Consider the following 23,234-nt stretch of genomic DNA (forward strand, 5'->3'; position numbering starts at 1 on the left):
GACCCACTGTCCAACCACTGCTGACCATGCTGGACTACATAGGAGCTCATCCTATTGACAAGGGGAATGAGAACGCCCAGTTATTAATTTAGGCTTGCCTTTCTAGCAGGAATAACAGAGGAATGTCACAATTCAGAGCTCTGAGAAAGGTGCTCCTTACCGAATCAGACGTGTCAGGAAAGCAGACAGGTCCCCTATAATGTCACATACATTCTAAGAAGAGCTATGTTAGGTCGGCTATAGGAGCAAGATGGCACCGTTCACACAGGACTGTTCTAATTGCATTGAAGGTTTTCCAGTAACGGACATGTCTTACTGCAGGTTAGAAAATCACCATCTCCTCCATAACATGTTACATATGTAAGAGCTGTAAGGGTACTTTCACACTAGCGTTGTTAGAATCCGGCAGGCAGTACCGTTGCCGGATCCGGAAAGCCGTATGCAAACGGATATCCTTTTTGTTTTCCGGATCCGTTAGACGTATTCATTGAAAAATCGGATCCGTCTTTCCGGTATTATCCGGAATAACAGATCCGGTTTTTATTTTTTTTTAGCTAGAAAGAACTGCACATGCGCAGACTGGAAAACTGGATCCGGCGATGCGACAATTTCTGGAACACTTTGGCATTAATACATTTCAATGGAAATTAATGACTGATCCGGCAAGTACAGTAGTGTTCCGGAATTTTGGCCGGAAAAAAAAATGCAGCAAGCTGCAGTTTTCGTCCGGTCAAATACCGTACAAGGGACGGAACGGAAGACATCCTGGTTCATACTGAACGGATTGCTTTCCATTCAGAATTCATTGGGACAAAACTGATGCGTTTTTTTTTTTTTTTCCGGTATTGAGACCCTTTACCGGATTTCAATACCGGAAAAGAATAACGCTAGTGTGAAAGTACCCTAACACATACAAACGTTTGGAAAACTGCATGCAGTTTTTCTGATGCAATTTTAACCGCACCTCAGCCGCTACGTGTGAATATAGCTGTATTTTCCAGGCAGTTATTACAGGTGAAACGTGTAAAATAAATGTGTTTTGCCTATAAAAACTGCACAGCCCCCTGTGCCGCAGCTTTGTCATTTCAATGCCTGGTAGGGTTCCAGTCAGAACAAAATACGGTGAAGAAACGTTCGCTCGCCTGTTTCAGCCCATGGTGGTGCTCGAACCTCTTGCTGAGGGTAATACTTGTCCATTATTTCATCCTCATGAGAAACAAAAGTTGTGAAAAAACCCCCCAAAAAAGCCTAGGCCAGTTTTATGGTTTGCGCAAAACTTTTGCTTATAACGAGGTTGAAATAAAGGACTGGTTTTAACAGCAAAAAAGTTTTATTTTATGTTTTATTCCTACCAGTCCCCGGTCTGGCTCTCTTGGGCTGAGGCGCTGGATTTCCAAGGTGGCTAGTGTCTGAAGCTGATGCCACGGGTGGAAGGATTAATCCCACTTCTTGGTCTGCAGACTCTGCCTGATCCTAGGTTTAGGATGAGGTTACATAACCATCTTGGTCACCACAACCATTGCGCCACCAATATCTCAGTGTAGCGGTGTAGCCAATGATTTAATTGGGGTCAACAGTGCAACTCGTCAGTTACAGCAACCCCAGAATCACAAAAATTCCAGCACTCGATAGTTTTGTGATTTTGGGGTTTCAGCAACTTTGAATTCTGCTGCGATGCCGTTCGGTTCAATGGTCGCACTGCTGCACAGTGATCTTTGGTCGTGCAGCAGGCAGGGGCGGACTGGGAACCTCAAGTGGTCCTGAAAAAAAAAAATGTAAGCGTCCCCATATTGTAGTCGGGTCCAAGTTGAAAGAAGGCAGGACCAACACAAGTAGGCAGGGCCAGCGATACCATATTGCGGCGGCACGTTATACCACCCCAGCAGAGCCAAATACCACAGTGCATCACAAAATGCCTCCCCAGAAGCTGCTCCTCTGTGGCACGTTCTGTCCTCCTTCTCCAGTTGCTTCAGGATGGCAATACAGTTGAATTCTGGAGTCAGGAGGGGAGCGTCAGATCATTACTTACCATGGCTGGCGGGCCCCTGGGCATCAGCCCACCGGGAAGTTTCCCTGCTCAACGGGCGTCGCGGCCACACACTTGGCCATAGAGCTAAATGTCTCTCTGTTGAGCCCAGTTGTTTCCGGATTGTCTCATTGCCGCTCACTCTTGGACTTTTCTCTGACCTGAACGACTTTGTTACTGTCCTTGGATTGCTGACACTTGTGGTTACACAGCCCTGACCTTGGATTGCTTCGGCCTTTCGGTACTTGGCAAACACAGGGCATTGTATGTGGTGAGCATACGTCTCAGGAAAAGCGCGATTGTGTCTGGTGGTTATTTTGTCTTTAAATATCTCACTTGGCCTTTAAAGGGTAAAAAAAAAAAAGAAAGTTGTTCATGGTACGACATTGTGTTCTGCAGGTAATAGATAGCTAGGGCAAAGTCTAGGCAGTCTTGTAAACTGGAGAAATCTCATTATACAGCAGGCGTCTGAAGAGTTTGTTTCTAAGTGATATATTAAAATCACTTAGTCAACTGGAAAATGTGTCGTGCCATAAAAGAAAATAGCTGCAAGAAGGTGGAGTACTGACAGATCTCCATACTGCGTGGACTCGTCCCCATTATTTGAAAGGCATGCCAAGGTGCTGAAAGTATTTCTTTTCATTTTTAAATCTGAATAAATGTATCGGCGAATTAAGAAATGTATTAGATAGTAAGAGAAAAAAAAAGACATGTCCACAGTACCTGCCTATACCGTAACCGTGTGACAATGGTAAAGTGATAAAAGGTTTCATCTCTGTGAGAAAGCTGAAGTGTAGCCAGCAGACTGCAGTCGTCATTGGGATCTCGCCTCAAGTTTGATCTGCACGGAACCATATCCTATAAAACCAATGTCAGTCTAATAATGGACCAACAGAGGTTTAGGCCATGGGAAGGGCTTGGACTCGGAAGAAAAGATTCCAATTGCCCGATGAATGAGCAAACAGCGGTATTACACTGCCCGATCATCGCTAACGAGCGTTCATACGATCACTTGTTAGCGAGGATCTGCCTGTCTAATATAAGCTTTCGGTATGGCGCGCGCCACAAAAACTACCTCTACGTCTTCTTCAGGAGGCCTAGTTTAAAAAAATATATATATATATTTATTACATGCAAGATTTTTCGGGAAAGCAGATGTTTCACCCGCAACTTTTGCTGCATGGTTTTGCAGTTTTGTACACCTCCCTTGTGAGGTTCAGTGAGAGAATAAAAGATTTTATTACTTCTGCTCCTCCGTTCTTGATTTTGTATTGTATTCTTAGGCTACTTTCACACTTGCGGCAAAGGAATCCGTCAGGCAGTACCGTTGCCGGAACTGCCTTCCGGATCCGGCAAAACGTATGCCAACTGAATGCATTTTAAGACTGATCAGGATCCGGATCCGTCTTACAAATGCATTGCAAGAACAGATCTGTTTTTTTTTTTCCGGTATTTTGAATGTCAGATCCGGCACTAATAAATTCCTATGGGAAAAAATGGCGGATCCGGCATTCAGGCAAGTGTTCAGTTTTTTTTTTGGCATGCTGCGGTTTTATCTCCATCCTGATCAGTCAAAAAGACTGAACTGAAGACCTCCTGATGCATCCTGAACGGATTACTCTCCATTCAGAATGCATGGGGATAAAACTGATCAGTTCTTTTCCGGTATTGAGCCCCTAGGACGGAACTCGATGCCGGAAAAGAAAAACGCTAGTGTGAAAGTAGCCTAACGCCTTTCCTGCCTTTTTAGTCTTTAATTAATTTGATTAGGCCTTGTAAAAAAATGTGTTTTCTTTCATCTTTTTTACAGATCCGATTCAGCAGCATCGCCAACGTCTCTCAGCTTGGTTCAGTTGTCTGCCCACTGAAGAAAGGCACTTTGGACCTTCCTTTGCCCTAGACTCCATCCACATTGATCCTGTTATCCGCGAAAGTTCTCCGGAAGATATTCTGCGTCCGCTGTCCGAGTTAACATTCCATGCCCAACTGCAGAGCCCATTATGTCCTCAGAGTATGTCCGTGTGTCAGCTGTTCCAACCAAACGCAGCTGGAAAACCCATCAGGAGTGTGGTTCTTTATGGGACAGTTGGTACCGGAAAGAGCACGCTTATCCGAAAACTTGTACTGGATTGGTGCCATGGGCGGAAGAGCGAGTTTCAGCTCATCATTCCCCTTTCTTGTGAAGATCTGTCCCAAGTTACCGCTCCAATTTCACTTACGCGGCTCATTGGCAAGAAGTATCTCCATCTGCGAGAACTGTTGCCCACGCTGCAGAATTATTCTGGGGTGCTCTTTATACTGAACAGCTTAGAGTGGATGAATCTAGATTTCAGAATGGCCAGCACTGAGTTATGCAGTGACCCGAATGAACCAATGCCACCAGCAGCTATCCTTGTAAATCTCTTGAGAGGATACCTGCTTCCAGAGGTGAACATCATGTGGACAATGCACTTATTAAGAGAAAGTTAAAAAAAAAAAAAATATAATTATACTGTATTTTTCGCTCCATAAGATGCATCTAGGATTTAGAGGAAGAAAATAAGATTTTTCATCAGCCCTCAGATCTGATCCCCTCAACCTCATTCCTCATCATACCTCAGATCAGACCACCATCAGGCCTCAGATCAGACCCCCATTCATTATTAGACCTCCGATAAGACTCCTATCAGACATAAATGTCTTGCCTCTCCGGCTCCAGATGGCGCTGCCACTCTGCTCGCTGATATTCGCACTATAAGTTGCTCTGCCATCTCCCCCCCCCCATTTTTTAAGGACAAATTGCGTCTTATGGAGTGAAAAATATGGTAATAAGATAGCAAGTGTTTTGTCTCTTTTGGAAATGTCAAAGGGGCTCTCCAGGCTACAGATATTAATGTCCTATTCTCAGAATAGGTCATCAATATCTTATCGGTGTGGGTCCAACACCTGGCACTCCTGCTGATCAGGTATTTGAAGAGGCCATGGTGCTTCAGTCAGTGCAGCGGTCTCTTCCTAGGCCTGGCGTCACGGTCATCAGTCACATGGCCTTGGCGCAGCTTAGTGCTATTCAAGTGAATGGGCTAGAGCTTCAGCTGATTGGTGGTGGTGCCAGGTGTCGGACCCCCACAGATCAGAAAATCATCAATATTTTCCTCCCAGAAACCCCATAAAATTAGCATATAAGGCTACTTTTCACATTTGCAGCACAGCTCTTCGGTAGGCGGTTCTGGCATAATATGCAGGCAATCAGCCAATCAGTGGTTTTCGTCCAGCCAAATTCCGGCATATATGCCGGGTAGAAGTCTGATCTCTGGCAGACCCCATTATAGTCAATGGGATCAGCGGGCATTCCGGTAACATCCGTCAATGCCAGATTTGGAGAACTCCGGCCTGCTGAAGAGCTCTGCTGCAAATGTGAAACTAGCCTAAGTCAGTGCAATAAAAAAATAATGGAAATGGCTGTTGATGGACATTTTTTTACCTTTCTCTTTCAGGCAAACGTGTTGGTGACCACTCGTCCCTCAGCATTAAGTCGAATCCCGCGGAAGTATACCGGCCGGTTTGCTGAGGTCTGTGGCTTTTCAGACATGGAACTGCAAAAGATGTACTTCCACTTACGCTTGGGCCACCGAGATGCAGACCCACGTGAAACGGCAAACTTGGCGGAAATGTTAAGCCGCAACCTGGAACATCACAGCCAGTTGGCGGCTGCTTGTTTCCTGCCATCTTATTGCTGGCTGACTTGCGCTACATTACACCTGCTGTACTATGCCAAGCCTGATGAATCCCCTATGACACTGACTGGCATTTACACAACCTTTTTACGATTAAACTTTGCCGGTGAGGTGTTGGACATAACGCAACCCTCTAAAATCTCCCTGATGCTTTATGTAGCACGCACAGTAGGCAAACTGGCATATGAAGGCTGCAATTCTCGACGTACCAAATTCACGGAATCCGATATCACAAAGTGTTTTCACCTACAGATGAACAGTGAGGAAGAGCTCAACCTTCTTGACGTCTTCCGATCGGACGCGTTTCGTTTTTTTCTCACTCCCTGTGTCCAGCCAGGCCAAGAGAACGTCTTTGTCTTCACCATACCTGCTATGCAGGAATACTTAGCCGCACTATATGTCGTATTGGGAGAAAATAAGACCGCTTTGCAACGGTTAGGCAAAGAGCTTTCCGAGGTGATCAGCAAAGCCGGAGAAGACGTGATGGCCGTAGTCAACGTGTTGTCTAAATTTCTTCCTTTGCGCATCTTCACACTTTTTAATCTTTTACGCGTAGTGCCACGGCTTTATGGAAAAGTCAGTGGACAGAGCCGTGAAAACATCGCTCAAATGATGACGGCGGAAATGTTTCGAGAGGAGGATTCTTATAATGACGATGTTCTAGACCAAATAAGCTATAGCATCCTCGGTCTGGAGGGACCTTTGCAGTCAGCCGAGGGGGATAATTATGGCAGACAAGAAGCATTTGAGTTATATCCCATTTTCATGGCAGGACTTCTGTCCCGTCAGAATCGAGCCATGCTTAACCAGCTAGGCTGCACCATTATGAACATGGATGCCCTAAAAATCACCCGTGCTCTAAAGAAGCATCTGTTGAAGCGCAGCCTTCGCAGGCTCCCACCCTCTGAGCTAATGGACTTTCTCTTCTTTTTGTATGAGTTTCAAAATCCGAGTTTCTCGGCGGTACTGGTAAATTCACTTCGAGATCTGGATCTCTCCACCGTCCGCATGACGCCACTCAAATGTAATGTGGTTGCCGTTGTAATTGGAGGAACAGGAAAACTGCTGACAGATGCCGACCTCAGCTCCTGTCACCTAGATCCTGATGCCATTCATACATTGGCGCCTGTGCTCCGGAGATGCCAGAATGTGAAGTGAGAACCATTGGAACGGGGTTGTAATATTTCATGTGGATGGGGTGAGATTGTAGACGTTTTATAGGAGAGGCCTGGAGCTGTGCTTCTCATTACTGGGAAGATGCCCCCAGTTAAGTGGGAGACAGTTGGGGAAGATATTGACTATGCTGCACATGTTTCGGGGAAGTTTTAAAGGACCACTATACTGAGCAATGAATGATAAGACTATAAAGAAATATATCTGCACTCTCTTAGTCTGCAGCCTTTTCTGCATGATCTTGACTCAGTCTTGTAGAAAACCTGCAGAGAGCAAAGGAGTTAGTCTGATTGACTGGGGAGAGTAAGGCTTAGCTAAAGGGCAGAGCTTTTGTTCTGCTGCAGCCAGTTGACTTACAGCCAGTCACAGAATAGTGAGAAGGGTGGGGGTTGAACTCCTGAAGCACAGAAAGGTGTGTTTTTTTTTTGTTTTGTTTTTTAAATCTATTTCTCATTTTTAATTATAATAACAGACAAAGTAAGATTAAGGGGCCATTCACACGTCCGTGGTGTATTGCGGATCCACAATACACCCGGCCGGCACCCCCCATAGAACTGCCTATTCTTGTCCGCAATTGCGGACAAGACTAGGACAGGTTCTATTTTTTTGCAGAGCCGCAGCCTGGAATTTCGGGGCCGCGCTCCGGAAATGCGGATGCGGAGAGCACATAGTGTGCTCTCCGCATCCATTCCGTCCCCATAGAGAATGAATGGGTCCGCACCCGTTCCCGTGGAACGGATGCGGACCCATTTGCGGACGTCTGAATGGACCCTATAGGAAAGGAGGTTAAGGGAGAACGGGCTGTGATTTGTTTAAATGTTTTTTGGGGCATTTCCTCTCTTTAGTGTTCCTGATCAGTTGAGGTAATGGTTAAAGGCGTTTTCTGAAACTTTTATACTGATGAGCTATCCTCAGGAAAGGTCACCAGTATCTGATCGGTGATGGTCCGACACCCGGTACCCCCTGCCATCAGCTGTTTGAGAAGGCACCTGTGCTCGCAGTAGTGCCGCGGCCTTGTCCCTGCTCATCAAGCACAGCGCCGTACATTGTATAGTGGCCATGCTTGGTATTGCAGCTCAGACCCATTTATATGGGGCTGAGCTGCGCCTAAGCCACATGATCGATGAACGTAATTACATGACCTAGGATAAGTTGCTAGAAGGCTGTGGGCGCCAGTGCCTTCTCAAACAGCTGATAGGTGGGGGTCCCGGGTGTTGAACCCCCCCCCTGTAAACTGTTTGCATTGACTACAACCAATAGTGAGGCCCAGGCACCTCCTCATCAGGTTCTGGCCAGTGTGGCTGCAGTAGAGAGAGACTGAGAAGCCCTGGGCTCGAGCGCAGTGCTCCAAATTATGGCTAAATACAGTTGACAAATGTATTGTTAGAAAGGAAACGTTATAAGTAGTTTTGCTCACCTTGTGACCTTCTTGTTTTCAGTCTGCATATGAACGCACTAGGACCTGATTCCTGCAGAGAAATAAAGGAGCTCCTGTTACACCCAGACTGTGCAATCAGCAGTCTACGGTAAGAAATTATGAAGAATACATTTTTTTGCACATATATTGCTAACTTGCCAGCAATATTCTAGTAGTGTCATCTTGTACCCTTCGATTAATGGCAGCTGTATATGACCACCGGTCCAAAGCTTGCTCTCCTGTGTATACTGAAGCTCAGTCTCTCCTGTGCAGCTGATTTACTGTGAACGACATTATTGTATCAACACCTATCAAATCCCACCTAGCAGTTCTCAATCAAGCTCCGCTCACCTTGTTCCTTTGTATTTCCACCCATGCATAGAGTGCTGCTCAATATATTATTTCTGCCCTCTATAAGTAACCATGAGTGCGTTAATATGATTGGTCCATACAATAATGCAGAGTTTAGACTATGTGTGTATTATCGGTGTGCTGTGTGGAGAATCTTCAGTGTATTTTTATGAGATGCAGCTTCACACTGCTCTCCCCTATCTCCTGCTTGCAAGAGCTGACGGGAAAACTTATCACAAGCAGGGCACAGTTGAGGCAGGCTGAAGCTGCATCATATAGGAGTACACAAAGATTCTATAGAGTGAATTTGGAGACCGTTCTCTGCCACTGATCACCTACTCAACTTAGATAGGACTCAGAGTAGAACAAGTTCTATTTGATGACATTCCACCCCCTCTGTCTCTGGCAAGACGGGGGCATCATGGGAAATGTAGGCTGCATAAGGGAACCCATATCATAGGGGGAAGGGGGAACAAAGATAGCAGATGACCCATAAATGGCACATCAACTAAAACTCTGACACCTATTGAAAGTGCTTCATCAGCCTGAGGAGTTGGTAGAGGCAATGATGCCACATGACAGTTGCCCACCAGACTTGCAGATTTTACTTTTACAAAGTAAAAATTCAAGGTACCAAACTGGTACTGTTATGCCAATACGCTAGACATTTATATTCTTATTTATAATCTTAAAGGGGCATCTGTCAGCAGTTTTGTACCGATGACACCGGCTGACCTGTTACATGTGCGCTTGGCAGCTGAAGGCATCTGTGTTGGTCCCATGTTCATATGTGCCCACATTGCTGAGAAAAATGAAGTTTTAAAATATGCAAATGAGTCTCTAGGAGCAACGGGGGCGTTACTATTACACCTAGAGGCTCTGCTCTCTCTGCAGTTGCTGCTCCCTCTGCCCTTTTATTGACAGGACCAGGCAGTGTAAATGTCATCACACCTGGCCCTGTCAATCAAAGTGCAGAGAGTTTGGTAGATACAGAGAGAGCTGAGCCTCTAGGTGTAATGGTAACGTCCCAGTTGCTCCTAGAGGCTCATTTGCATACATTAAAACATCATATTTCTCAGTAATGTGGACACATATGAACCTGGGACCAACACAGATGCCTTCAACTGCCAAGCGCACATGTAACAGGTCAGCCAGTGTCATAGGGACAAATCTGCTGACAGATGCCCTTTAAATATGTATAATATAATGTTGCACCCAGCACACCGTTCACATACATGCTGCCTTTTCACATAAAGTGTGTGTACAAAGTTCTCATACCTTCTCCGATCTGTATTCTAGGTTATGTAATAACCCCTTGGAACCAGAGGGAGCGCAGTTAATCATGGAAGGACTTGCCGGTAACAGTTCATTAAAGTACCTGTCTCTCCTGCGCACAGATCTTGGAGATGAAGGAGCTGAAATCCTGGCAAATAATCTTGGAAAAAATAAGAATCTGCAAGAGCTAAATCTAGCATATAATGGGATCCATGACCAGGCAGCTCTCAGGCTCGGGGAAGTGGCTTCACTTCACCCAACACTTGGCAGAGTTCAGTGAGTATCCTCGTCATAAAAAAACACTAAGGCCCCTTTCACACGGGCGAGTATTCCGCGCGGATGCAATGCGTGAGGTGAACGCATTGCACCCGCACTGAATCCGGACCCATTCATTTCTATGGGGCTGTGCACACGAGCGGTGATTTTCACGCATCACTTGTGCGTTGCGTGAAAATCGCAGCATGCTCCCCTTTGTGCATTTTTCACGTAACGCAGGCTCCATAGAAATGAATCGGGTTGCGTGAAAATCGCAAGCATCCGCAAGAAAGTGCGGATGCGGTGCGATTTTCACACACGTTTGCTAGGAGACGATCGGGATGGAGACCCGATCTTTATTATTTTCCCTTATAACATGGTTATAAGGGAAAATAATAGCATTCTGAATACAGAATGCATAGTAAGGCTACTTTCACACCTGCGTTCAGGTGTCCGCTCGTGAGCTCCGTTTGAAGGGGCTCACGAGCGGTCCTGAACGCAGCCGTCTGGCCCTAATGCATTCTCAGTGGAGGCGGATCCACTGAGAATGCATCCGCCTGCCAGCGCTCAGCCTCCGCTCCGCTCAGTGAGCGGACACCTGAACGCTGCTTGCAGCGTTCGGGTGTCTGCCTGGCCGTGCGGAGGCGAGCGGATCCGTCCAGACTTATAATGGAAGTCAATGGGGACGGATCCGCTTGAAGATGACACCATATGGCTCAATCTTCAAACGGATCCGTCCCCCATTGACTTTCAATGTAAAGTCTGAACGGATCCGCTCAGGCTACTTTCACACTTAGAAAATTTTCTAAGTTATAATGCAGGCGGATCCGTTCTGAACGGATGCGAACGTCTGCATTATAGGAGCGGATCCGTCTGATGAAACATCAGACGGATCCGCTCCGAACGCTTGTGTGAAAGTAGCCTAAACTAGCGCTGGAGGGGTTAAAAAAAAATTAAACTCACCTAATTAATACAATCTACAGAACACCGATCCCAAGCCCGAACTCCTGTGAAGAAGTTCGGGTCTGGGTACCAAACATGCGCGATTTTTCTCACACGAGTGCAAAACGCATTACAATGTTTTGCACTCGCGCAGAAAAATTGCGCATGTTCCCGCAACGCAGCCGCACCTTTTCCCGCAACGCCCGTGTGAAAGAGGCCTAAGTTGCAACAAAAAAAAGTGACCTTCTCAACTAACGAAAACTGGAGTAACATTTGTGGACAAGTGTTAGGTTTAAATATGCTTCATTCACAATAGGGGATGATCAGAGCTCACCTCCTCCCCCTCCCTGATCACTGCCCAAGTCACAGAGCATGCCCACAACATTATCCCATAGAAGTCAATGAATATCTCCAGGTTCCTGTGGTCCACATGCCTGCTGTAAAGCACATCACTGAATGCTGTAAACAGAGCAGAGATGGAACCCATAAGCATGCACAGAAAACAGAATAAAAATGTATCAATATCTGGTTTTAATTGGGAAAAAATATACAGTATTTCCTGCACTATAAGATGCACCCTAGGTTTAGGCAATAGGAAATGTGAAAAAAAAAATGTTTTCTACTTATTAAAGCTTCCCTGATGATTTAAAGATGGCAAACACAGCCCTGCTACATGCCTACGACAAACACAAGTCTTCTACATGCACACAACAAACAGCTGTACAACATGCACACAAACACAGCTATGCTGCATACACACACAGGTTTGCTACATGTACTCGCACAGGTCTGCAAAACGTCAGTCCTCTCAATGATTGGGCACAGTGCTTGCTGTATGAACGCTCTGTCGGATCATTAAGGAAGCAGTCAGGGAGGTCTGGCACTGCTGGACCACCCTGACTACAGATTATAAGATTTTTTTTTCTTGCTAAAAAAGTGCGTGTTATAGTGAGGGAAATACAGTAAGTGATACATTTCTCTTGGGCTGTCCATTACACAGATGGTCATTCATCAGTTATGTAATACTACAGGCTGCTACAATTTCACTGGGCAAAATCAGCTGTTTGTTAGGGGGTCTTGGGAGTCAGTATTAAAGGGAACCTGTCACCTGTATATTGCCTATAAAGCTGCGGACATGTGCTGCTAGATCGCTGCTAGCACATCCGCAATATCCAGTCCCCATAGCTCTGAGTGCTTTTATTTAGGCAAAAAAACGATTTTATATACGGTATATGTAAATGAGGCAAGTAAGGAGCCCAAGGGGCTGTTGCTAACGTTTGAACTGTGAAGGAGCCCCCCCCCCCTCCACGCATCCTCCGAATCTCCTCCTTGCTCCCCGATGTCACCAAGTTAGGGTGCCGTAATCTCGCACATGCACAAGTACGCGGCATGTCGGTGCCGGCATAGTGTTCCTTCCCTGTGCTGGCATCAGCCTCAGGGAACGAACTGCGCATGCGCTAGCTGTGAGATTACAGCACTCTAACATTGTGACGACGTCCGGGAGCATGGAGGAGATTCAGAGCCCCTTGGGCTCCTTACTTGCCTCATTTACATATATATAAAATAGTTTTTTTGCCTAAATAAAAGCACTCACAGCTATGGGGAATGTATATTGCGGACGTGCTAGCGGCGATCTAGCAGCGCATGTCCGCAGCTCTATAGACAAAATCTAGGTGACAGAATCCCTTTCAAGGGGTTGACAGTAATGAGACAACCCTTTTAATGTTGAACCGATTGAAAGAAATTATGCTGACATTCAAGAAAAGTAACTTCAGCTGAAATATACGGATGATTTGGGTGGTGCTGAAAAAGTTGAAGAATAATTCTGCATATTTTTTGCACATATTTGACTTTTATTTTTTATTTTTTTTGCAGTTTGTATTTCAATGAACTATCAGACAGTGGTCTTCGTGACTTGCAGTCCATGGGTGACGTCAGAGTTATCGTATCCCTTACAGAAGGATCAGATGCATCGCGTCATTGGTCTCTGATACTGAGAGAGCTGAAGGCTAATGCTGGGGGCTGGGATCATGCCCGAATGGGCGCACACCTCACTCTGCTCCTGCGAGATCTACAAAGTAGTCGGGCAATGACTGGGAACCTGTGGCGTAAAGTGCGTATTATACGTGTGGAGACAGAAGTCAAGCGCATGCTGAGTCGTATTCAGGGAGGGAAGCTCTGAGGCCATACACCCTGTATAGCGGTCAGCCAAACGGCTTTCTCTGCCACGACCCCCTTCCCCATACACATGCACGCTCGGTTTGGCCCAGAGTGCAGGAGTTCTCAATAGGGAGAGGAGAGTAAATCTCTGATAGACACCTTCAAGCGGCGGTTCGTCTTCCTAAGAACAGAAGGATTGGGCATGTTGACATCCAGGAATCCCCCATATACATTACATGGTTTGCCAAAATCAATGGATTGGGCTGACTTACATCTTATCTGTGTGGTCGGCTACACTGTAGAGTTTAATCTTGCAAAATGTGATCATTTTCCAATTAGTTTTGGCAGAGGAAAGGAGATCACAATTCGTTTACCCATTAGCTCTATGTGACTTGTATAGGTTTCCTGTCCCGCTATTGATCTGCTGCTGCTTTGTACATAAATAATAAATGTCTGCTTTATTATCTCACGTCTGTCCCTTCTCCTGATGGTCGATCTCGCGTAGGCAGCCATTAGTGCTTTTGGAGTTCAGCTACAGTACTCGCTTGTTTTCCACTCCCTTTCTTACTACTATACGTCACAAGTATTTCTGTTCATTTTAATTGCATATGTGTTATTTATTTAATTATTTTTCTCCTCCTACTGGGGTGTTTTTAAAGCCCATCTGTCACCAGATTTGACCCTATGACACTGGCTGACCTGTTACATGTGCGCTTGGCAGCTGAAGGCATCTGTGCTGGTCTCATGGTCATATGTGTCCGCATTACTGAGAAACATTATGTTTTAATATGTGCAAACGAGCCTCTAGGAGCAACGGGGGCGTTACCATTACACCTAGAGGTTCTGCTATCTCTGCAACTGCCACGCCCTCTGCACTTGGACAGGGTGAAGTGTCATGATGTTTACACTGCCTGGCAGTTGCAGAGAGAGCAGAGCCTCTAGGTGTAATGGTAACGCCCCCGTTGCTCCTAGAGGCTCATTTGCATATAATAAAACATCACTGTTTCTCAGCAATGCGGACACATATGAACATGGGACCAACACAGATGCCTTCAGCTGCCAAGCGCACATGTAACAGGTCAGCCAGTGTCATAGGGACAAATCTCCTGACAGATGCACTTTAACTGGCAGATTTCTGCCTGTGACGATGGGTTCTCCTTTAAGGACCTTTTTCTTTCCATGGTAGAGAATTGCCCAAACAAACGTCCACCTGAATGATTGTTACTACTTGTGATCAGTCGTGGAGCCGTACGTTTATGTTTTTGTGCTGTGGACAAACAAGCGTTTTTTTTGCGGCATAAAATATCTGATCATTCAACAAAGGAATGTTCCTCCCCATTATTGGGGGTGTTAAAGGGGACCTGAACCTTTGGTGAAGCCACGATTGTGCAGCAGCTCCTCTCAGAGCTGTCGGCCTTTATCTGCAGGAATTTTCAGATCTGGATGTTATATGCATTTCTCTGACTCCATACTCTGCATGCTGGAAAAGCTGAGCAGAGCCGATGAAACGCAAACTTACAGAGAGACGCTTCACCAAAGGACCTGTCACACTTAGTAACTACTTGCAGTAAAGAGATAGATAATCCAAAGTAATATGAACAGCACTGTGGTCAAATGGTTATGGTGTGCCAGCGGCTGTAGAAGTGATCCACTATCCAGATGATATAGATTGATTTTATTGAAAATCTCACTGGCTATAATTCATTTTCTAATAACATGCAATTACAAAAGTATTCAGATCCAGGAGCGGGTTTGAAAAATGTTGAATCATTTTTTGTGGGACAACCCCTCTAATTTATGAAAAACTGCACCTTATAGGTCACATAAAGCAAGGTTCAGGTGACGCTGGCATAGGAACATCCCAGTAGTATTTTGTCTTGTGGGTAAATAATTTGAGGTCCACCATCTATTGTTTTCACCCATTTTACTTCTAAGTCTAAGGGCTCATGCACACGAACGTATTTTCCTTCCGTGTCCGTTCAGTTTTTTTTTTGCGGACCATATGTGGAACCATTCATTTCAATGGTTCTGTAAAAAAACGGAAGTTACTCCGTGTGCATTCCGTTTCCGTATGTTCGTTCCGCAAAAAAATAGAACATGTCCTATTATTGTCTGCATTACGGACAAGGATAGTACTGTTCTATCAATACAGAATGCACACGGACGTCATCTGTATTTTTTGCGGACCGCAAAATACATACGGTCGTGTGCATGAGCTCTAAAACTGTGTATAAGGGCCCCTTTACACGGGCGGAGTATCAACCAGATAATTGCTCACAAGCGATAATCTGCCAGTGTAAAGGTGCCGCCGATGAACGAGAAAAACGCTTGTTCATCCGTTAATATGATAATTGGCGCGGTCACCAAAACCATTGTTTGCCGGCGGCTGATTGTGCCGTCTAAACACGGTCTGTTGCCAACAATCACTAATTCAGTATGGGGGACGGGCGATGACATAAGGGATTGCTCCTCCACATACTGTGGAGGAGATCGCCGCATGTAGATGCAGAGGGCTACTTCACAGACGAGCAGGCGATTGTCAGGAAGGAACGCTTCCTTCCCGTCAATCGCCTGCTTGCTGTCGGAGGAGACCACTGCTATTACATGCAGCGATCCCCTCCTCAGTATGGGGACGAGCGATCGCTTATGTCATCGCTCGTCCCCCATATTGAATCGCTGTTTGCTGACAAACGAGGAATTTTAAACCTGCTAACTGCTCAATGAACGAGGTAATCGGCGGCAGTATTACACTGCCAGATTATTGCTAACGAGCGTTCCTATAAATGCTTGTTAGTGATGATCTTCACGATTTTCATCAGGTGTCACAGGACCCTTAATCCCTATCCACAGGGGCCCCAGTGGTCAGACCCCCCACCAATCACATACATGTTCTCTATCCTGATTATTTTTATAACTTGGCACAACCCCTTAAAGGGACATACAGTAGGGTAACTAGATCCATTGAGATAAGCAGAGCACCAATGCTTGTATATGAAAATATTATAGGTCATCAGTATAAAAAAAAATTGGAAAACCCCTTTAAACTTAAAACTTTATATTTTGTATAATTTAATTTACATGACAAGTATCTGCACAGGTGAAAAACCTATACAAAGACGTGAGAATAAAAAGGTGTCGCATTCGTTTCTCTCTCTCATGTTCCTTCCGTCAGTTGAGTTTCCCCCCCCCCCCCTTGGTTATTTCTGTGAAGTCTTGCACTTCTGCTATTGTGAAATCCCAGATTTATTTTACTGTATTATCACCTCAAATGCAAATACTTTGTAAAGGGTTTTGGTTCGGAGATGGTTCCATATACTTGAAGGCTTGTTGAGATTTTCCTATAAAGACAGAGAGTAGAATGGAGGTTACTTCAGGTGGAATAGCAATGTTTGAGCAGGTCCATTATTGGGAATGATCGTTCACAGGAGATCTCATTCCCTGCAATTGACCCGTGTCAATGTACCAGTCGCCCAACAAATGAGCAAAAGCTGATTTCTTGGGTAAATGCCTCTTTAATGCAAAACCAAAACTCCTAATTCGTCAGCAGTACGCTACGAAAGTGAAAGTGTATAGGGGGATGAACGATCGTAGTAGTGATTGTTTATCCCCATACAGAGGGGCTGATTGCTGTGTGTAAATGCAGGCAGTGATCAGGAATCAATGTTCTACATTGCCAATCTTTGCCTGCTCTACTGGTCCATGTAAAAGGGCCCTAATATATCTGACGCGTAGGTGTAGCTAGCAGGGGGTGGTGGCCTCGGGCCCACTGGTGTGGTGGGGTCCACCAGGGTTAGACTGGTCCTGCAGTGGTAGAGCAGGAAGCCACAGACTGTCTGCTACTCTCCGTCTTGTAATCCACAGGACACTTCGACCTGCGGCCTACAAGATGCCAGAACACAGTGGCGGGATGCCAGCTGGGCTCCTCAGGAGATCCAGATAAGGTTAGTGCAAGGTTTATTTATTTTTTATGGGGCACAAGGTGCATTATTACTATTATTCAGGGGGCACAAGAGGCATTTACAGGTGAAACTCGAAAAATTAGAATATCGTGCAAAAGTCCATTTATTTCAGTAATGCAAATTAAAAGGAATTGCATAAATGCAGCTTAAAGTTAGAATTTTGTGAAAAGGTTCAATATTCTAGGCTCAAAGTGTCACACTCTAGTCAGCTAATTAATCCATACCCCCTGAGCAAAGGGTACCTCAAATTGTTACTTTGGGGTTTCATAATCTGTAAGCCATAATCATCCAAATTATAACAAATAAAGGCTTGAAATATCTTGCTTTGCCTGTAATGAGTCTATCTCAGGGATGCCCAACTTGTGGCCCTCCAGCTGTTGCAAAACTACAACTCCCAGCATGCTCAGACAGCTTTCAGCCTACAGAAGGGCATGGTGGGAGTTGTAGTTTTACAACAGCTGGAGGGCCGCAGGTTGAGCATCTCTGGTCTATTTCATATATTAGTTTCACCTTTTAAGTTGCACGATATTCTAATTTTTCGAGTTTCACCTGTATATGTAGTCAGGGGGCACACGGGGCATTTATATGTATACCGGGGGCACAAGGGGCATAATTATTATTTCTTATTAGTAATGTAATATTAAGTACAAAAAGGAACATTTGGATCCAGGATTTAGTGTTATATTTTTGCCATGTTTTCAGATTTCTGTCGGTTCTATGTCAGTGTCCTCTTTTGCATTGTCACATGTATTGTCCGACTGGTCGGCCACAGCCTGGAGAATAACCCAGTCGGGGGAGATAACTCAATCTGCTTAGCTCTCTTGTCTATGCCGTGGCTGGGTGCTGCCGTGGCCCTGCTGATTACCCCCCCCCCCCTGAGAATAGACAATGGGGGCACCTTCTTGTCTGCACATCTATTGTCTGGAGGTTGGAGACGCTCCCTGTGGTGCCCTGATTAATGAATACATCCTTCTCTTATGAGTGCCACCTAGAAACTCTCCACTCAGTTATTTAAAGGGGTTCTCCGGGAATAATAATAAGTGGTGAAGAACTCTTGTTGATGAAACAAATCGATTTGTAAGATTTTCACTGCCCTGTGACACTGATATCTACCACTATATGATCACTGTATAGCAGTAATATTGCTCAATAACAAGCAGTATGGCGGTATGAATCAGACACTATGGTGTGATGGGTCGGGGGCCCACACAGGCGACAGATGTGTCCCCCCCCCCCCTTAGGCTGAACCCCTAGTTACACCTCTGATTCAAAGCAACCAAGAGATCTTTGAAACCACGGCAACAAAGCGGGATCTCTCAATCCCTTCTGGCCATGTCTGCTGTATGAAGGCGCTGAACTTCATTGCACACATGTTCACTTATATTCTTATCGCATACATAACCATTAGGAATCTCCACCCCAAGTGCAAAGTCATAAATGAAGTCCATAAATCCAATAAACCCTACACCCGGATGAGACAATGCAGGAGGTGGACTGAGTGTGAACACATGCCAATACATATTGGATAGAAATTAACACATTTACTATTAAAGCTGTGATGTTCTGTGCGTTCACTCTGCGGATTTAACCCTCTGGCTGCAGGGATTTTTGGTCATTTTCCAACTCGAGTAGTCAGGACAATTTTCATACTTTTGACATGTACAAATAAAACCTAATTATTTTTTTATACTAAACCCCCCATATAGAGACTAGGCATATTGTCAGAATGCCATTCAGCACTTCATACACTTGGACATCTTCTCGTAATTTTGCATCAAGATGTAAATTTTTATGAAAAAAAGCATAATAATTACTATTTGTGGCTACAAGTCTGGCCGTACACATTAGGGCTCATGCACACGACTGTATGTATTTTGGGGTCCGCAAAAAATACAGATGACGTCTATGTGCATTCCGTATTTTGCGGAACGGAACAGCTGGCCCCTAATAGAACAGTCCTATCCTTGTCCGTAATGTGGACAATAATAGGACAAGTTCTATTTTTTTGCGGAACGGAAATACGGACATACAGAAATGGAATGTACACGGAGTAACTTCAGTTTTTTTTTGCGGACCCATTGAAATGAATGGTTCCGCATATGTCCGCAAAAAAAATGGAACTAACACGGAATGAAAATACGTTTGTGTATAAGCCCTTAGACTAATGTTAACTGAAGCTGCAAATTTTAGCAGGAACGGTCGACCATCTAAAGCAGGGATCAGCAACCTTTGGCACTCCAGCTGCTGCTAAACTACAACTCTCAGCATGCACACTTACTGAGCTATTCTTGTAACTCCCCTAGCAGTGCAAGGAGGATTTTTAGGAGTTGTGGTTTCAGATTTTAGGAGTGCTGGAGGTTGCTGATCCTTGAGCTAAAGTATATTAGATGTTCAGCTGACATTTGCTTGTCAGATCTCAGCAGGGTTGCCAACCTAAATTTTCTATTTTTTCTGGACAATTTATCCAAAAATCGCAGACAGTCAAACATTTTTACGGACAAATTGGAAAACTATAATAAACTATAAAAATTATAAGTAAAACATGTCTATAGATCAGAGACTAATCTTGAACACAGTCTAAAATGCTGGGAATTGCAATCAAAGTGACCTGCTAAAGTAAGTACTACCAACCTCCAAAAAAGAATTACAGACACTTCTAATTTTTTTCACGAACACTGCAAAAAAGTCCCTTTTTTTCTTACAGACTGTCCAGGAATTTCTGGACGGTTGGCAACCCTGGATGTCAGGGAAATAAAGGTTTGAGCATGTTTAAAGGGAACCTGTCACCATGAAATGCAGTGCAATGTGCAGGCAGCATATTACAGAGCAGGAGAAGCTGAGCACATTGATATATAGATTTATGGGAAAATATTCAGTAAAACTTATATTTTATTCATTTAAATTCCTGCTCATTCTGGGCTTTGAAGACCAGGAGGCGGAGCCATCAGTGATTGACAGTCTTCACTCTATGACTGTGTATACAGAGATAGCTGTCAATCACTTATAGCTCCGCCCCCTGGACTTTAAAGATCAGAATGAGCAGGGATTTAAATGAATGAAATATAAGTTTTACTGAATATTTCCCCATAAATGTATATATCAATCTGCTCAGCCCCTCCTGCTCTATAACCTGCTGCCTGCAGCTCAGACACCAACTTCACCATGACTGGTTCCCTTTAATTTCTACTTGTCCCAGTCTTTGACGCCGCCAATGATGTCTGTCAGCGGCTAATTCCCTCTCACCCTTCATGCACACTCAGACTAGCCCAGTGTGCATGTGTATGGGTGGGTAAGGGTCGGCATTATTTATGGCTATCTTAAAGGGGTTGTCCTGCCATATACACTCACCTAAAGAATTATTAGGAACACCATACTAATACGGTGTTGGACCCCCTTTTGCCTTCAGAACTGCCTTAATTCTAGGTGGCATTGATTCCACAAGGTGCTGATAGCATTCTTTAGAAATGTTGGCCCATATTGATAGGATAGCATCTTGCAGTTGATAGAGATTTGAGGGATGCACATCCAGGGCACGAAGCTCCCGTTCCACCACATCCCAAAGATGCTCTATTGGGTTGAGATCTGGTGACTGTGGGGGCCATTTTAGTACAGTGAACTCATTGTCATGTTCAAGAAACCAATTTGAAATGATTCGAGCTTTGTGACATGGTGCATTATCCTGCTGGAAGTAGCCATCAGAGGATGGATACATGTTCTCATTCTGTTTACGCCAAATTCGGACTCTACCATTTGAATGTCTCAACAGAAATCGAGACTCATCAGACCAGGCAACATTTTTCCAGTCTTCAACAGTCCAATTTTGGTGAGCTCGTGCAAATTGTAGCCTCTTTTTCCTATTTGTAGTGGAGATGAGTGGTACCCGGTGGGGTCTTCTGCTGTTGTAGCCCATCCACCTCAAGGTTGTGCGTGTTGTGGCTTCACAAATGCTTTGCTGCATACCTCGGTTGTAACGAGTGGTTATTTCAGTCAACGTTGCTCTTCTATCAGCTTGAATCAGTCGGCCATTCTCCTCTGACCTCTAGCATCCACAAGGCATTTTTGCCCACAGGACCGCCGCATACTGGATGTTTTTCCCTTTTCACACCATTCTTTGTAAACCCTAGAAATGGTTGTGCGTGAAAATCCCAGTAACTGAGCAGATTGTGAAATACTCAGACCGGCCCGTCTGGCACCAACAACCATGCCACGTTCAAAATTGCTTAAATCACCTTTCTTTCCCATTCTGACATTCAGATTGGAGTTCAGGAGATTGTCTTGACCAGGAGCACCCCCCTAAATGCATTGAAGCAACTGCCAAGTGATTGGTTGACTAGATAATTGCCTTAATGAGAAATAGAACAGGTGTTCCTAATAATTCTTTAGGTGAGTGTATATTGATGACCTATATTGGTCACCAATATCTGACAATATCCGCCGATCAGCTGTTTGAAGAGGAGACGGCGCTCCATGTGAGCGCTGCTTCCTCTTCATTAGGGCTCATTCAGAAGGTCGTGAGTCCGCAAATTGTGGCTTTGCAAAACACGGATAACAGCCCGTGTGCGTTCCTCATTTTGAAAAACGCACTCAGCCAGTCCTATACAAAAAATGTCTATTGCGGACAAGAATAGGACATGCTCTATATTTTTTGCCGGGCCACGGAACGGAACTACGGATGCGGACAGCATGTGGTGTGCTGTCCGCATCTTTTGCGGCCCCATTGAAGTGAATGGGTCCTCTGCCGTTCTTCAAGATTGCGGAATGGATGCGGGGCCCATTCATGCGGTCGTGTGAATGAGCCCTTACACTGCCCGTCGTTTCAGAAGCAAGTGTAATTACACCTACTCGCTCCATTCACGCCGCCGCTCCACAGAAGATGACGAGCAGTATAATGAAGAGGAAGCAGCAGTCGCATGGAACACCACCTCCTCTTCAAACAGCTGCTGATCCTGGCGACTCTTTACTCCTGTCGTACACCCAATGAAGCTGCTATAAATCTCAAACTAATGACTTGAGCTTAGCGGCTAGGGCACTCTGTATCTCATTCATTGCACATTGATAATTTACATTACATAAATTGAATTGCTCTAGTTATTCGCTGCAAACTGGCACTTCACAGACGGTGTAATAAAGGTGTCACACTCCTGCCTCTGACACTCCCTGGACTGGGGGTGGGGGAGCAGTATAACTTGAACATAAGCAGGGAAGTAACTCCTCTCTGACTGATTATTAACTTAAGTGTCTTGATGGAAAAGGAGAGAACAGGGGGATCAGAGAAGGTGTTCAGCCGGGATGTACTTTGCACCTTTGAAAGGAACATCCGAGAAGATTTGAAGGAGAAATGAAGAAACATTCAGGTATTTGCACAAAGAAAAACCTCTCCTTGGGTCGCTATCCTTATTTCTTAAAAATTCTCAGGATTTTATTTTTTACCTTTCTTTCGGGGTTATTCTGCTGTGAGGTCACTGAAACTCGTGGGAGGCGTTCGATAGTTGGCAAAAAATTGAAATTGGTCCTGATGCTCGTGTGGAAGTGGTCATTTATGGATTGTTGGAATAATATGGAAAACAATGTGTAAGATAGTAGCCTTAATGATGAAGTTGCTTTGGGTTTCCGTGCTGGATCGGCGCTGCGTTTTGCTCACACAGTGAGTATTAGTATACAGCATCAGTCGCAGGTTCTGTTGTTGCCGGGTTTCATTGATGGATTCGATGCCTGGTTATACAAATAATGAGATTACGCTGTCATGTTTGACCTTTGTATCGTGTGTTACCATTGACCTGTGCGTTGTAATTAATAAAGTGGCGCTCCGCCTGCTTAACAGCGATGGTATATCCAGATATGTAGGATCCAACAGTCTTCATTAAAACATTGCTCAGTGGAGGCATTTAGCGGATAAAAGTATTTATTAAAAATATAGAGTAAAAAATGGATGAAAAAGGAAACAAAATTGTAAAAAGTATCGG

General features: G+C 44.8%; 2 protein-coding genes across 3 annotated transcripts in view; both read left to right on the forward strand.

The window, feature by feature from the left end:
• The window catches only part of NLRX1 (NLR family member X1), a 27,351-nt gene extending 13,570 nt beyond the window's left edge, over positions 1–13,781 (forward strand). For both annotated transcript variants that reach the window (XM_040424948.1, XM_040424938.1), the window contains exons 4-8: positions 3,837–4,453; positions 5,500–6,893; positions 8,352–8,438; positions 9,980–10,231; positions 13,028–13,781. In XM_040424948.1, the coding sequence (XP_040280882.1) occupies positions 3,837–4,453; positions 5,500–6,893; positions 8,352–8,438; positions 9,980–10,231; positions 13,028–13,334 (2,657 nt within the window). In that variant the 3' untranslated portion in view covers positions 13,335–13,781. The remainder of the gene's footprint in view (positions 1–3,836; positions 4,454–5,499; positions 6,894–8,351; positions 8,439–9,979; positions 10,232–13,027) is intronic.
• Positions 13,782–22,496: 8,715 nt separating this feature from the next.
• The window catches only part of PDZD3 (PDZ domain containing 3), a 47,709-nt gene continuing 46,971 nt past the window's right edge, over positions 22,497–23,234 (forward strand). The window contains exon 1 of the mRNA XM_040424973.1: positions 22,497–22,625. Within this exon, the coding sequence (XP_040280907.1) occupies positions 22,610–22,625 (16 nt within the window). The 5' untranslated portion in view covers positions 22,497–22,609. The remainder of the gene's footprint in view (positions 22,626–23,234) is intronic.

Source organism: Bufo bufo, chromosome 1 (genome assembly GCF_905171765.1).
Source record: "Bufo bufo chromosome 1, aBufBuf1.1, whole genome shotgun sequence".
NCBI classification, from domain to species: domain Eukaryota; kingdom Metazoa; phylum Chordata; class Amphibia; order Anura; family Bufonidae; genus Bufo; species Bufo bufo.